The sequence below is a fragment of the Phoxinus phoxinus genome, assembly GCF_949152265.1.
Source record: "Phoxinus phoxinus genome assembly, chromosome: 18".
NCBI classification, from domain to species: domain Eukaryota; kingdom Metazoa; phylum Chordata; class Actinopteri; order Cypriniformes; family Leuciscidae; genus Phoxinus; species Phoxinus phoxinus.
In genome coordinates this window covers 17543874-17559832 of record NC_136893.1, presented here as the reverse complement: position 1 = coordinate 17559832, position 15959 = coordinate 17543874, and the positions used below count along the sequence as shown (strand labels likewise).

Sequence of the window (15959 nt, the reverse complement as noted above, 5' to 3'; positions counted from 1 at the left end):
AACACATACAGGAATGGCGTAAAAGAATAGGCGATTCATTTTTTGAGTCGTTTTGTTAATGTATCGATTCGCACACATGAGTCGGACCTGGTGTATAATGAATGACTGAGTCATGTTACGTCTACGGTCTACTAAACCTGTCCGCTTGCAGTTTGCATGAAAAAAAGCCGTCTTTAAGGTTTTCAATTTCATATTCAGGTAACGTTATGTTGCCTAGGACAGAGACGAAATCATGACTGAATGTGGAAGGGGCTGAGTCACGTTACTTCCTGGTTTGAGGCGCCAGTGGTTGGAGGAACTGCGTGGCTGAAAAAAGAAACTGACACGTGGATCATCATCGTCAACACTTCAGGAATCAGGAAAAAGCTGAAATTCGTCCCGCTGCGTTATAGCAGCTGTGAAAGTCGAGAGTCCGCTGGTTTCTGCTGGTCGCTGGAGCGAAGTTGCGGCAGGGATGTTATAAGGAGATGCTTCCGCGAAGAAACTGGGATAGGAACATATTGTTTTCATTGCTTTTTGCTCGTTTGTCTATCACGTTTGCAAAGACTGACCCGAGAGGACATCAGAGCAGATAGTCACAAACGAATATATTTGTCGTTGAATGGCAATTTTACAAAAACATGGAAAGAACTCTTGTCCAGATTTGGCCAGTATTAAGGAGAATCCCGCAGAAAAAATCGCACAAGCTGGATCACAGAAGAAGTGGGCAGAGTCGAGTCAGACCTGGACAAGGTGAGACCACCACCTCACCAAACTTTCCTCTGAATAATGCTTATTAGTCTGATGCAAACAAATAATTAATATAAGTTAATATAATAATTAATATATCTATGATAATAAAGTATAGTAGCATAAATAAAGTATGAATACATTATAGCAAAAGTATATTAATGCTATGTCCACTTTATTCTAAGACACCAATTACCATTTTAGATTTAAATTTATTTAAGCAACAAATTATGAGTAGTTAAAAGTATTATTTTAATGTCAGTTTTTCAAACATTTCAAAAGTTTCAATCAGAATGGGAAAATGCATTATAAACAAGCACTAGTGATAAATTACATTTAAAGTGAATAAAAATACAGCTTTTAATTTCTAGTTTATGTTAGCTCAGGTCAATTAAAGAATATTACCTGATACAACTTTTCATTTTAATTATGTATGAATAACAATAATGAAATTAATCGATTTGACATCCCTAGTCTAAAGCATTTATCACATCTAACATTAAAAGTTTTTCTTTACATAATATATGCGTGTGTGTGTGTATATATATATATATATATATATATATATATATATATATATATACTATAGTATGTGTGTGTGTGTGTATACACGTATTCTATGCACAAATAAACATTATATAAACAAACTTTTGTTAGAAGTGATTAATCACAATTAATCGATTTGACACGACTTTTGACGTATTCATTCATGCATTGTTAGTTCATGTTAACTAATATAGTTAACAAATGCAAACTTATTGTTACCATAATAATAGTAATAATTATTATTATTATGAAGTGCTTAGTCTTAGTCACAGTTCTTTTCTAAATCAGAGGATTAAAATAACCTTTGTTAAACTTGGGATTTAGGTCATCTTTTGAGTAAAAAGGTTGATGAACTAAGTTTTGCTGCGTTAGTGCATCTGAAGCAAATCAACCTAGATGGGCACTTGCCAGTTTGTGTGCTTTGGCCTGTAACAACTTTTCATATGAATCTTTTTTGATGTAAACTTTAAAGATACGGTTTTATCTCCCTGTATCTAGGCCAGTAGCGAGGATATGGACGGTGGTGCTGTTGCTGGGCACATGTTTGCTGTACTGTGCCCGTGTGGCCATGCCTATCTGTGCAGTGAGCATGGCAGAGCGCTTCAGCTGGTCCAAGAGAGAGACGGGCATGGTGTTGGGCAGCTTCTTCTGGGGCTACTGCTTCACTCAGGTCCTTGGAGGCTACGTCAGTGACAGGTCCTCTGACTCCATTGTTTCTGTTGCTGAAACCTGAAAATAAATGTCTTTATTTGTGTACTTTACATACATATTTATTTAAGTTAGTAATATTGGATCTACCATTTAAAGTGACCCTTACATTTATAAGTTAATAAAATGTAAATATTTGTAACTTTAATTGGGCAACAGTCAGTAGGTCACATAAGTTGAATAAATGAATGAATCACTATCCCGTTATTAAAAGTAACGCAGCATTTAAAGGGCAAGTGCACAGTGAATTCATTGTAAGAAATGACGTGAATGTGATGGCAGTCTCTGGTTTAAGGGTGTAGCTCTATTTTATAACGACATCCTTTGCCATCAGTTGAAACTGCTTTTAATATTTGTTAAACAGGTTGTGGCTAGTATGCAAACAGTACTGAGGGCTCATTTCCATGCCGTCTGCTTAATCGCACCGGTTTAGTCCAGCAGTAATTTCCATTCCCTTACATTCATAATATTAAAGGGGTCATGACATGTTTTTTTTTTATTTTATTATTATGTTCCCTTAGGTGCAATTATAGTATTACTATAGTTTTTTTTACAAAAAACTTTTAAAATGTAGTGATTTATGACCTTTTCCCACCCTGTTTCTCATCCTCTGATTCAAACAGTCTGTTTTGGGGGTGTTTCCCCTTTAAGAGTTCAGTGTTAACGCCCACTGTTATGATTGGCTAACGTCAGTGCCTATGCATCAATTATTAACGCCCCCAGCCAGAACCTGTGCGGATTCAGCGTATTTAAAAAGTAGTTTAAAGTTTTAAATACATTACTTACAGTTTGCGTCGTCGTTGTTGAGCCCAGAATAGTCGGCACGGACTTATCTTTGAGCAACAGTTTTCTGGCAAAACCAGCATCATTTTGGGATTTGTTCTCAATACAGTCATCCTTCAAATGGACTGGGACGTCGGCAAACAAATAAAGTGCATCCATTTTCCCCTGACGACTGGATCTTTCGCAGCGTATTCAAAGATGTTGTTTGTCCACAGCCAGGAACAGCACATCTGCGTGGCATCGTAATTTCCCTGTACACAGACCCACTCGGCTCGCTGTCCGTCGACTGAACACTTGTGAGGCGCGCGGGCGCGGTCGTGACAATGATACGAAATGAGCGTAGTTGTCTTGCGCTTTAAGCGTAGTTGTCTTGTGCCGGAGGCGGTCTATATGTAAACGCGGGTACGTCACTTCGTACCGTGACGTCACTTCTTATCATGGATCCAGAACGAGCTGTATTTCGAGCTTGATTAAATAAATGATTCGTTTATAATGGGGAGGACGGCTTAAGCTATGAAACTTGCAGGACGTTTTAATGGTACAAAGACCTCTTATATACCAAAAGATCAAGGCAAATTTGGTTTCTCATGTCATGACCCCTTTAAAGAAATTAATAACATAGTACACTTTTAACTGTGAGTTAAAATGCAGTCATTTTACAAGTCTATTGGCCACCAGAGAGCCACAACCTGCTCAGAAATAGGACTGAACACAACAAAGTATGTGATTCAAATGAAGCTTGCCATGAATCGCTGGTCTACATTGGTCCCATGATGCAGATCTAAAGACTGAAACAGCACTACAACGTTTTTAAAATGTGGAATGGAATGTCTGTTTTGCTGGAGAAATACTAAAGATATTTAAATGCAAGAACTCCTATTTGATGTCATGTTCATAAATGCGTGTGTATGTGTTTTTGTTGGTTTGTTTGGTGTTTAGGGTGGGAGGAGAGAAAGTGATGCTGTTGTCAGCGGCAGCATGGGGAGCAATGACCGCCTTCACACCAATCTTAGCCCATTTCTGCTCCCAGCCCATCGTCTCCATGACGGTCTCCCGCTTCCTCATGGGCCTGCTGCAGGGTGAGAGACCGTCCCGCAGCGCACACAACTTCCCATAACTGAGCTTATGTGCTTTCATGCTGTGCGGATTGTGTACTTTCGAGGATCTAAGGATATTGATGTACAATAATAGTTTAAGCTTTGAGGAAGTTGCAAAACGATATCCAGCTGTTTTCAGTGTTGTTCTAAGTGGGGCTGTAGTTCGCTGTTATTAGGGGAAAATTTGCTTGCTTAGTAAATCATTGCTAATTGCTAAATGTTCCCTCCTGCTTTTGACCCCTTTTTATAAGCAGAGGACATTTGCTGTGGAGCATAATTGTGCTTTGGTTGTGAGTTATTTATGCTGTATGTCATTGTACTGCTGTTGTATTCTACTAGTGAACTAGTGAACGGGGTCTGTAAAACAGTCACTGGACTGCTATAAAATATGCCACTTTGATTCCTTTGTCAGCATAGAGGGAGCTGCAGTTTTGCTTTTTGTTGCAAAAATGTTAACGTTTGCTCAAATTTATTAATGGCATCATCTTGTCCAGGCTTCTGTTACAAATCACGATGTCATCTCGTAATTACAACATGGCGTGAATGCAGCAAAACAGCTGTAACGAGGTTTATTGTTATGGGAAGGAGGAGGCGGGAACCGGCGAATATTTTAATTAATAAATAAACCAATACAAAAATGAAAGTATAAGCCAGCAGCCCCTCGCGGACGACTGCTGGCCACACAAAACAGAAACAAAACACAACATAAGATCAGGCCGGTTCCTCTCTCGATCTCCACTGTCGTCGCTCCTCTTATGCTTCCGCTCCTCCGTGCGAGATACGAGACCGGTGCAGGTGTCGCTCATCATCAGTAATCACGCCACCGGTCTCGCGCCGTCCCTCGACCTCGTCCTGCTCTTCACAACAGCTTTACATTATTATTCAGAATTATGAGATGGGTACAAAACATATTACGATACAATACTACTTGCACATTACAACACAGAATCTACAATACAGGATCAAATACAAAGTGAATATTTTTAAAGTGAGGATGCCCAATATAATATTTATCAGTAAACAATAAATCAATCAATCATGAAAAAATTATATTTGTTTTATAATTAATTATTTATTTATTAGTACCATAGTGTGTTTGTTTTTAGTATAAGGTGGGCATAAGGTGGTATATTTGTTGGTTTGTTGTTAGTCATAAACAATAATAATTCATTTATGGCTGTCCAAAAATGAGTGTGTGTGTTTTGTTGGCGCTCAGGTGTTCACTACCCGTCTCTGGCCAGTCTGTGCTCTCAGAAGGTGCTGGAGAGTGAGAGGGGTTTCCTCATGAGCACAGTAGGAAGCGGCTCATACCTGGGGTTAGTGTCTGATCGCTGTCGGTGGAAATGTAACCGATGTCTTTCAGATTGAATTTGTGTAACTGTGTGTGTGTGTGTAGGACTCTGGTGATTGGAGGACTCGGCTCTCTCATGCTGGACTTATACGGATGGGAGAGTGTGTTCTACGTCTCTGGGCTTCTGTCTGTGCTGTGGGCGTACTGCATGTGGAAGTATCTGCTCAAAGGAGAGGGTATGTACAGAAACATGCACTAGTCGGGGAATCTCTAGGTTCCTCACAAATTGATTTTGATTGGGGTCAGTATGATTTTAATGTTTTTGAAAGAAGTGTATGGTATAGGCTGTGAAATGTTTTTGTAGTTTCAAACATCTGTTTTCTATTTGATTATATTTTTTAAATGTAATTTATTCCTTTGATGTCAAAAATTATTATTTTTAAAATTATTTTTTAGCATAATTACTACATTCTTCAGTGCCACGTGATCCTTTAGAAATCATTCTAATATTGCTGCTCAAGAAACATTACTGTGTAAACTATATATAAGAATCCTGAAAAAGAAAAAATATGTATTAAAAAAATAGTTTTCAGAATTCTTTGATGAATAGAAAGTTCAAAAGAACAGCATTTATTTGAAATAGAAATCTTTTGTAACATTATTAAATGTCTTTACTTTCACTCATGATTAATTTGCTGTGTCCTTTCTGAATAAAAATGTAATTTATTTCCACAAAAAAAAAAACTTTGATGTTAATGTACTTTGTAACGATTCCATATTTGCCATTGCAGTACAAAAATATCTTAAATATTCCACTGCCATTATTGGCCAATCAGAATCAATAATTCTAGAGAACTGTGTAGCAAGGAAATGTGGTAATTGATGTGTTTCCTATTATGCTGTGTAAGCCATTTTTGGTAGTTTGGCTGATACATAGGTAAATATAATAATAAAAAATTCAGTGTTAATTAACAAGTACTTTAAGTGTCTCTATTTATACACTCCATTCAGATCAGACACTGTAGCCGTGCTGTTATTCTTTTCCTTAACAACTGTTAACAACTGTTTGTTTGTGCTTGTGTTTGTCAGGTCCCATCATCACACTGGAGTCTCTGGGCAGCGCTGGAACCCAGTCCAAACTGTCCAAGAGAAACTGGCTGCGTCTCTTCAGACAGCCAGCTGTGTGGTGAGATTAGCACCTGAATACTGTGCGTGTGTGTGTGGGTGCTGAACAAAGGGTCTTTACTAAGCTCCCATAAAGGCCTGATTCACATCCACTCCATGTCTGTCTATATATAGAGCACTCAGAAACACAGTAACACAGTACTCTGTCCCGTCAGCCAAACATGGCTGAGTGTTTCTGACTGCACACATGACGTGGATGTTTTTTGTGATATTTTAAAAATTATATTAATGCATAAGGAAAAGTAGATGGTAATTATAAAAGAATTAAAAAATGCTGCTGTCACTGCCCAACTGTACTTTACCGTGTTGACTGAGAGTGAGTTAGTTGTTATTGTTGTAGCAATAGAGGACTGCAGTGATGACGTGTGTTTGTAGGCCAGCCTCACCACTCAGTTTGCATCACCACGGTTTCCTTGACAAAAAAACTGGATATTTTTTCATTGGCTTTTGTATTATTGCAGAAAATAAGCTGTGACCTACAAAAGTTTATGATTCTTACACGTTTTGAAGCCTGAGAAAAAAAAGCTAAAGTGAACTTCAACATCAAGCTAAAGCCAAACGTCACCACCACTAATCTTCCGACAACTTTTTCAGAAAAAAAAAAAGTTGAAAGTTTATTAAATAGCTTGCAAGAGCACAAATATAAACGCAATGAGTCTGTGAAAGTGGACTAGTGAGGAGAGGATTTTACCTGTTCAGCTGTAACTCATGTAGTCCCATTTAATCACTTGTTAGAAATCGATTTTTTAAAGACATGTAAAAGCTTTTTTTTAAAAATCACTAGAAGGCTAATGTCTTTTATGCCATAGGGTAAAATGTGAAAATGTCTGAATTTTGTGTTAACCACAGACCTTTTTTCAGGCATTTAACCAAAAACCACTCAAAAAACCCATTGACTTCAGGACAATGGAACCGGAAGTGCTAAAATGCGCATTTCCGGGTTTTGGCCTATAAAAAGATGTCCTCCCTGCAGCACTCGATTAACACTTAAGTTTTCTTGCATTTTTAAATGACCCACATTAATTAAAAATATTATAATATAAGATTAAAGGTGCTCTCAATAAATGTTTAATTCTCTGTAACCTTTGTTAATATTGCGTTATCATAAACCTATTGATGTGGATGCAGTATCACGCAAATACTGATCACTAATGCCATTGTAGAAATGCACTATTTGCGGTTAGCCATGATTCATTTATTCCATGAGTGAAAGTCTCCAGATATAAGGGTTTACCAAGGTAAATGTTAGTATTCGGCTGTTCATGTGATCGCAACTTAGTGGTATGTCTTAATAATCTTGTGTATATAGTTCTAAACATATTTGTCGAAACTTATTTATCTTTCAAAACCTTTTTTTAATGAGGAAAAAAAATGACTGGGTGCACCTTCGGTGTCTTTTGTCTGCCAGCTGCGTTGGTGTCATTCATTCGGTCTGTTTTTCAGTGCCGTCATTATTACACACTTGTGCACCGCCAGCACCTTCTTCACACTGCTGTCATGGCTGCCAACGTATTTCAAGGACACCTTCCCTGATGCCAAGGTAAACTGAACTGCGCTCTTTCAGACAGCGTGTGAGAACACGATCTGTGTCAAAGCAAATAATATCAGTTTGCATACTGAGATTTCTCTCCTTCTATGCGAGACATGAATTACTGGAGATTGTTTATGATGTTAGTATGATGCTGTTCTGGTTGAACTCCAGCAGGGGGCTCCACATAACAACAGCACATCAGAGTACCGGTATGCAGAACTGTATATCCACATGCGTTGTGCTGACCTATTGTGTGTTCCTGTTCGTGTTTGATTTTATGTCTGCATGTGTGTGTTTCTTCAGGGTTGGGTGTTTAACGTGATCCCATGGTTTGTGGCCATCCCCTCTTCCCTGTTTAGTGGATGCCTTTCAGACCATCTAATCAGTCAGGGTACGAAACCACACGTACTACACATAAGCTCACATTTGTTCCTCATATCAATGTCTTATTGTTTGACAATAGAAAGGCAATTAAATAGTCCCTGTTCCTTTCTTTATTGTCAACGGCTCTGTAATCATTGTTGTGTCGTGACTTTGCTCTTCCCTGCCAATGTTACCCGTCTGTTTGAGTTTTACGGTGTTGTAAATGTCAAGTCTACACGACTGTAATTGTCTTATAAAATCTGTTAAATGTTCCTCAGCTGGCACACTCATACTCTCGCCCCTTTCTCTCTGACTCTTAAAGGTTTTGATACTGCGTCAGTGAGGAAACTCATGCAGGTACTATTGAAGTATACACTCTCTCACGAGGATGCATTAACAGCAAAATACTATTACAAATAAAATAAATGTTGTCTATTTTAATGTATTAATATATTTAGTGATGACAAAGAATCATTACCACAGTCCTCAGTGTCACATGATCCTTCAGAAACAATATGCTGATTTGCTGCTCAAGAAATATTTCTTATTATTATCAACAAACAGTTATGCTCCTTAAAATATGAAAATATTTTTGATGAAAAGAAAGTTCATTCATTTATTTGAAATCTAAATCTTTTGTAAAATAAATGTTTTATTGTCACCTTTGAACGGTAAGTGTTGATCTGTGTGTTTTTCAGTTCTTCTCTATGGGTGTGTCCAGTGTGTTTACTCTGTTACTGTGCGGGACCAACACGTTCCCCACAGCTGTGGCTTTCGTGTCTGCTACGATGGGCCTCACCACATTCAGCCACAGGTAATGCCACACACTGCTTACACATGCATTGAAACAAACAAACAGTAGAGCTCGGCAACCGCTAGGTCATGGGTTTGATTCCCGGGTAATGCAAGCACTGATCAAATATATGTAAAAGAATCTGCCAAATGCATGAATGTGAATGTAAACGTATTATTCTCTCTGTCTTTGTAGTGGGGTTTCAGTGAATGTTCAAGATCTCGCTCCATCCTGTGCTGGGGCTCTGTTTGGTAAGTGTCATTCTCTCTGCTCTAACCAAAACTATGATTGCACACTTAAGGCTCATTCACACTAAGAATGATAACTTTAATGATAACCATAATGCTATATGTATTGGCATATACACTGATGGACAATACCTTTGTTTGTTCTAAGCGCACGCTTCCGTTATGCTCTGTGTTTTTTTCTTCAGTGTATGCTTTAATGTAGGAAGGATTTTGATTGGCTGTCAATCTTGTTGTTAGTTCATCAGCTGATTATTGCACATATTATTTTGGTATCATTAATACTTATAGTTTTTATTAATATTTTGAATTTATTTTTATTTTTAGATTATTCATTTTCATTTCAAGATTAGTTAGTGTTAGTCATTTTTTGTCTTTTTGTTGTCTATATAATTTTTTATTAATGTTTTAGTTACTGACGGCGTGCTGTGCATGGAGATGCATTCCCTGTCAAACATCATTCATCCTTATTTTTGTCAAATCTTTTTTCTTGATTACACATCGTTTTTTGATTTCTTATATATTATTTTACAAGTTAACATTGCAATAAAAAAATTTTAACACTGCAATTAAAATTCATTTTGTTCTGCAGAAGAAAAAAAGACGAAACTGTAAAAATTCTGAATAAGCAGCGACTTCTCTCATTTTTAAAATAATATGAAGTATTATTTTGTTTCGATCTGCAGTTTAATAAAAGTTAATATTGTCTAACAAAAAAAAATCATATTTAGGCTACACTTTAATCCTATCTAATTGAGAAAATATGATGAGGAAATAGTGTCTTGATATCTCTGTCATGCTTTCTGTGTTTCCAATGTTGACAGTCCAGGTAAATAGAAAATTGTGAGCGGTGTACATTTACTGTAGACTGATCAATTGGAAATTAAAATATACTGTACAAATAACATTTTAAATGACTTCTGTTTCAAAATAAATAAAGCAGTATTTTATTTTGTTCTAACCGGTAACTTTTTTGCTCAGAACGAACTCATTTGTTTTTAATTCCTGATTTGAGAATAACAAATAGCCTACATTATTGCTTGATTATAGGTAATAAAAAAACACCACTAGAAATGTTGTAATTAATTAAATTAATCTGGAAAGACGTAATGAAATAATAAAAAAGAAATTGAGCAGCAGGATTACCTGCCATTTTAAACAAAGTACAGTGAATATTATAAGTCAGTCTCATTATTTCCTTTGTCTTTTCTGTATCTGTAATGTGTGTTTTTTCAATGTCTTATAGGGGTGATGAATACCTGTGGAGCTTTTACAGGTAAGGACATGAATTTTTACATTTAAAATGTAATGTTAATCACTTCAATTCAAATTATATAGTAGGGACAGATTTTTTTTACAGGTAGATTGTTAGTATTAATGCTGTTGTGTGTCCTTGTTAGGGGTCATCATGGTGTATCTCTCAGGGTATCTGATCGAGGCCAGTGGTTCCTGGGCGTCAGTTTTCGGCCTCATCACAGTAGTGAATCTGCTGGGTTTAGCCACGTTCTTAAGCTTCGCAGAAGCTCGCAGAGTGGACATAGATCTAGCGAAGGGCCGTCACCACAACATCCACATCTGAGAGCACAGAGCAACACCATCAGGATGTGGAGCTTATGGATCAGATGAGTTTTGTGTATGATGGGTGGGGAAGGACACAGAGAAATGACTGGCTCTGAGAAGAAGGGGGACGTCCTCAACAGTCACTGGTTTCTTCACTATGGAAACTATTTTGCTCTCTTTGGCTGAAGAGAGTATTGGAAAAGCTGTAGGACATACTTAATAGATTACTATGAGCCGCAGGATGAAGAGTGTTACTGAGTGTTTTGTTAAGGTCCATACGTTCATTCATTTCTATTGTATCCTGTAGCACTTGTGCTAGTGTGACCAATTCAGAAACCTGCATGCAGTACACCGTCCGTTTAATCAGATGAAGACCAAAAGCTAGAGTTTGACAGTCTGTTTATTAAACTATTAATACCCTGTTATTTGAATATACCTCATCTCAGATGACCCTTTTTTTCACAGGGCTTCCACAGCTATTGATAGAGATTAATGTTTTTTTTGTTTGTTTTTTAACTGCAAAATTTGAGTTTGTCCCAGTTAGTTAAACATGTGCTCTTTTGCATCTTTTCGCTGTCTGATTCCTCAAAGCATTCCTCCACTGTCTGCTGTTGAATATAGTTTCTGATCTTTAAAGGAAGTTTCTGTTTCAGCCTTTGAGACAAACTGCTAGTTTCCTTTTGTCTTTGTGTTTTTTTTTTTCTGTGGGTCATTTGTTTGGACCAAGAAGTTGCACAATGAAATGAATGTATTATGGTGATGAGCTTTATTATGTAGAGACAAGATCCTGAACGTTATGGGAATGATTTGACCAAAACCTATTTTGAATATGTAGCCTGTAAGTGCATATTTTTAAGTTCAATAATGCTGAAAGGGTCACAAAAAGTATATTATCTCATAAATTGTGCTGTAGATCTCCCATTCCCCAGTTACTGCTTTGAGAAGTAATGTAAATGTTACTGTTAGTTACATAAAGAATTGAAGGAAAACGAGTTGCTAGGAAGGCTTAGCTTTGCTTTAATGGGTCTTATTTCAATGTGCATTTAAACATGAAATACATTTCTGCTGTTATTGCAGGCCTACTGCTAGGGAAGATCATGGCAGGTTTGCAAAGAAACAGGGGGAAAAAAACTTGAACTATTATATAACTCTCTTTTGAGCAAGGGACTCAAATAAAAAATTTTTCCAGTACATAAAATCATAAGAAATATGTTCACAAAGATTATTTGTGATTAAAATCTTATTTTATACATAGATTAGATACCACTGTGTGTAATATATACAGTAGACAATATTTCAGAAAACATTTATATTTATTGATTTATATTTGATTTAGAGAATAGATTGAAAATGCTTATATGATTATTGTCTACCATATATATATATTGTATGTTTTCTCTGGTTTCTGTCATGTGTTCTTGTTCTGGCTGATGCAGCTTTATAGAAATGCCATCTTGCATAATATATATATATATATATATATATATATATATATGTTCCATTTCATTTGTGTTATTGTTCTACAATAGACTGCTCTGCATAACTGGATAATGATTGTGGGGCTTGTTTCACCATCACAGCTGACAATTACTTGCATTTGAGTAGCGATGAAGAAACTGCATATTTATTACGCTTGCGTCATTCCTTATGAAACTTGTCTCACTCAACACGAGGAAATACAATAGATGAGCTGTGAATTAATGCAATGTCATACTGTCCTGAGTTGTGGATGAAAGATAGGTTTAGCAGAAAACTGAATTAATCAATATTGCATTCTTTTAGAGACACATATCACATGAAAAAAGATGTAAACCCATGTAAATGCAGTATTCTGTATTTGTAAGCATATTTTGCTGAAATATAAAACTATATTTTATCAAGGGAAATATGTTGTGTGTATTCATTTACTCTAAACACTGATCCAAGACGTATTAGAGTTGTGTTTGGAACCACACCACCAGGAGGCAGCAGAGTCCAGAAAATAGCGTCGTGTAGCGGCCTTGCCTTGCTTACAGGTTTACAGTCAGCTAACTGTCTGGCACAAACATTTAAATGCTGAAAAAGAGGCCTTTATGCGTGCAACTGAAAGTGCGAGGGCGGGTATGTGTGTGTTTAACGGGAGTGTCATGGCTAACACCTCCTGACTGTTTGTAGCATCATTACACCTCAAATTCCAGTCAAACTTCGCCAACTGCGTCCAACCAACTTCCACGCAGGCTCTTTGGTAGGCTAGTATACTTCAGTTCAGTAGTCAGACACTCGTGGAGCTCAACATTCTGAGTAGCCTAAATATATGCCTGCAAGAAGTCTAGTTACTGGAAATGCTAGCGTGCTAATTACTCGTATAGAGCCTGAGCCATACAATAGTTGTTCACACTGTTGTCGTAATTCCAGAGCTGTATCAGCATGGATGGACATGCAGGTCTTCCTCTGCTTCTGTCGCTAGATATATGGGGTGGCACCATATGGCAGGTCGCTGCGTGCCATGCTGGTGAGTTGGCAATGTGTGCGTGTGCCAGGCATCCGTCACCCCTCTCACGGGACTCTCTCAGGTTACCATAGAGACAGATGGCGATTGCGGTGGGAAGGGGGGTGAGATCAGGCCTGGGGCAAAGTGGGCGACACTGTGTCACACCTGAAGATGAGAGGTGCTTCATGTACTGAAGGAGGTTCAAGAGACCAGATATATGTTGGGCTCGTTTTGTTTGGTAATAGTTTATCTAAAATATCTAATAGTTTTCAGTACAAAATACTGTGTTCGTGGAATGTGTGATTCAGTCATTCAGATCGCCTGACTGTTTATTAGTATCTGAAAGGATATTTAGTCACACCTATGTTCACTTGGCCTTTACTGATTTTGATATTTGTAAAATTTGTGAAAGACTAAAGATTATTGATGATTTCACTTTAAAAAGTAAGTTACCTGGTTGCCTTAATTTTGAGTTCATTGAAATTAAAAATGTTAGTTAATTCAACGGAGATTGGTATAATACATAGACACTCAAAATATTATTTTTTCTGAACCACATTAGTTGATTTGACCAAAGTTGTGATAACAATTCATGAAAATAATGTTTTACAGTGTGAGGACTATGGAGAATATGCTAACATCCCCAGGCTCTCAGAGTCTGATCCGGTTTATGTCCAGACCGTTCGAGTGACAGGTGACAATATCCAGATCTGTGCTGATGTGCGAATGCATTGTCTGTGTGTGTACATGTAGACAACCGTACTCTTGGTATTTTAGATGCAGTTTTATTGTTTTACCATGGTACCAAACTGGGACGATGTTTTTAAATATAAATATCTACAGTAAAAATGATCAATTAAGTTTTTTTTTTTTTAAATAGAATAATTAAAACAAAGCATGATTGAAATAAATTGCAATAGGCCTATTTGTCTTAAATTGCTTTTAGGTAGCCTAAATTTGTTACATAAATTATGTTATCTAATTGTGCCATCATTTAAAAATTATTGACTAAGAAAATTGTATCACAAGATAAGCTTGTTTACCAACAGTTTCAGTGAAGAACTTGAGATGAAATCTGAGACGGATGTATGAAAAATTAAAGCAAAATCAAGATAAATATATGGAAGATTTTTCCGCCACATAAGACCAAAATCATGCATTATTATGACATTAAAAAGCTAAATTATGTGACACTAGTCATAATTAGGCTATGAGATAAAAAGTCAAAATTGACATACTAAGAGATAAAAAGTTTAAATTATGATATAGGCCTAAGTTATAATTATGAGAAAAGGTCAAAATTGTGACAAAAACAACTCAAAACATTGAAATATGAGATCAAATGAAGACTCTTTAGTTCATAATTATGACTTTTCATCTCAATTATAATTTACCAAAGCACAAGTTTTTTTTTCTTATGTGGCATACATAGGCAGACTATGTTTATTGTGCATCATTGCCATTCCAGCTACATTTGTATCAAATTGTGAAAAAAAGTCTGAAAATATTATTTAATTGTGTGTATTTCACATACATAAAATACTAGAAATCAGCTAACTGAAAACAGGATTCAGACATTTTGATCCAAAAATTTTCTTTACATAATTTCCGCCACAGAATGCTTGAGATGTGTCGGAAGTGATCATGAGGTTCAGAAAAAAATGAAACAATTCTCCAGTGCACTGGCTGTTCTGGTTTATTTTGCACGTGTTTATGTGAGCTTTCAATCCATGCCACAACAGTCCATTCTACTAACTGATACCATTACCAATACTAATAATACGTATGAATAAACAAGCTTTGTTATGATGGTGTTACATTTAACACAGACCTTTAAAAGTAATTGATTTAAAATCTATTGTCAATCTAATCTTAAACCCCTAAATAGCCTTCAATCTTGATTTGTTCCATTACTAATCTTTTTAATTAAACAACATCAAAACTGAGGTAGGGCACTGTATGTTTTCTGGATATTATTGAATTTAACACAGCTGGTTGTGACATGCCATAATATCACAGCTTTTAACATATCTTAAGGATCGTGGCAAAGCTCTTAATTAACTCACACGGGAAGTGACAGAGGAACAGCCCATCGCGCATTATTGGTTTTCGTCGCAATGGAGGAGTAAAGAGCCTGTCAGAGGACCGAGAAATGCGCCTGAGTGAAATAGTGCCGTTAATTACTAATTAACTTCAAGCTAATGACAATGTCACTGTGTCGTCGTCTCAACGAATGCCCTCTCCTTATAAAGCCCCCACTTAGACCTGATCTGCATGCTAATTACTCCAACTACTACAATACTCCTAGACTCCACAATAAAACAATATATTTATTATACACTTCAAATCCATAAGAATACATTTTACTGCATCTTCAAATGGGACTACTTTAAATAATTTAATGGAGTATTTGGTGAACACATTTTTTTTTTTTTTGAGGCTGCTTGGAAATGAATGAATAAATAAACAAAAACAAAGATATTCAATGACCACAAGAAAGCTCCAAGCTTCCTCTCTGTCTTTCTCGTCTGTTAAAAGCTGAGCCCTGTGGCTATAAACTCTCCCTCTACTAACTAAATTACCCCTCACTTTGTTTAGCGTTCCCTGTGGAGCGACTCTAGTATTGCTGATCGCCAATCATTTCCGCCGGCTCACATC

At 36.7% G+C, this 15959-nt stretch overlaps 1 protein-coding gene across 1 annotated transcript; it reads left to right on the top strand.

Annotated features, from left to right (window-relative positions):
- Positions 1–9: 9 nt before the first annotated feature.
- slc17a9b (solute carrier family 17 member 9b) lies at positions 10–12714 on the top strand. The gene is made up of 13 exons (XM_079587774.1): positions 10–732; positions 1774–1971; positions 3706–3845; positions 5080–5179; positions 5260–5390; positions 6244–6340; positions 7783–7879; positions 8174–8261; positions 8556–8590; positions 8932–9047; positions 9222–9277; positions 10518–10547; positions 10672–12714. Exons 1-13 carry the CDS (start codon positions 602–604, stop codon positions 10848–10850), a joined length of 1398 nt encoding a protein of 465 aa, XP_079443900.1. The 5' UTR covers positions 10–601; the 3' UTR covers positions 10851–12714.
- The last annotated feature ends 3245 nt before the right edge of the window (positions 12715–15959 follow it).

Bases quoted from the DNA above. Each gene is read 5' to 3' on its own strand.
- slc17a9b (XM_079587774.1), top strand. From the start codon at position 602: ATGGCAATTTTACAAAAACATGGAAAGAACTCTTGTCCAGATTTGGCC. The intron at 7,880-8,173 runs GTAAACTGAACT...GTGTTTCTTCAG, and splicing joins ACACCTTCCCTGATGCCAAG to GGTTGGGTGTTTAACGTGAT. The intron at 8,591-8,931 runs GTACTATTGAAG...TGTGTTTTTCAG, and splicing joins CAGTGAGGAAACTCATGCAG to TTCTTCTCTATGGGTGTGTC.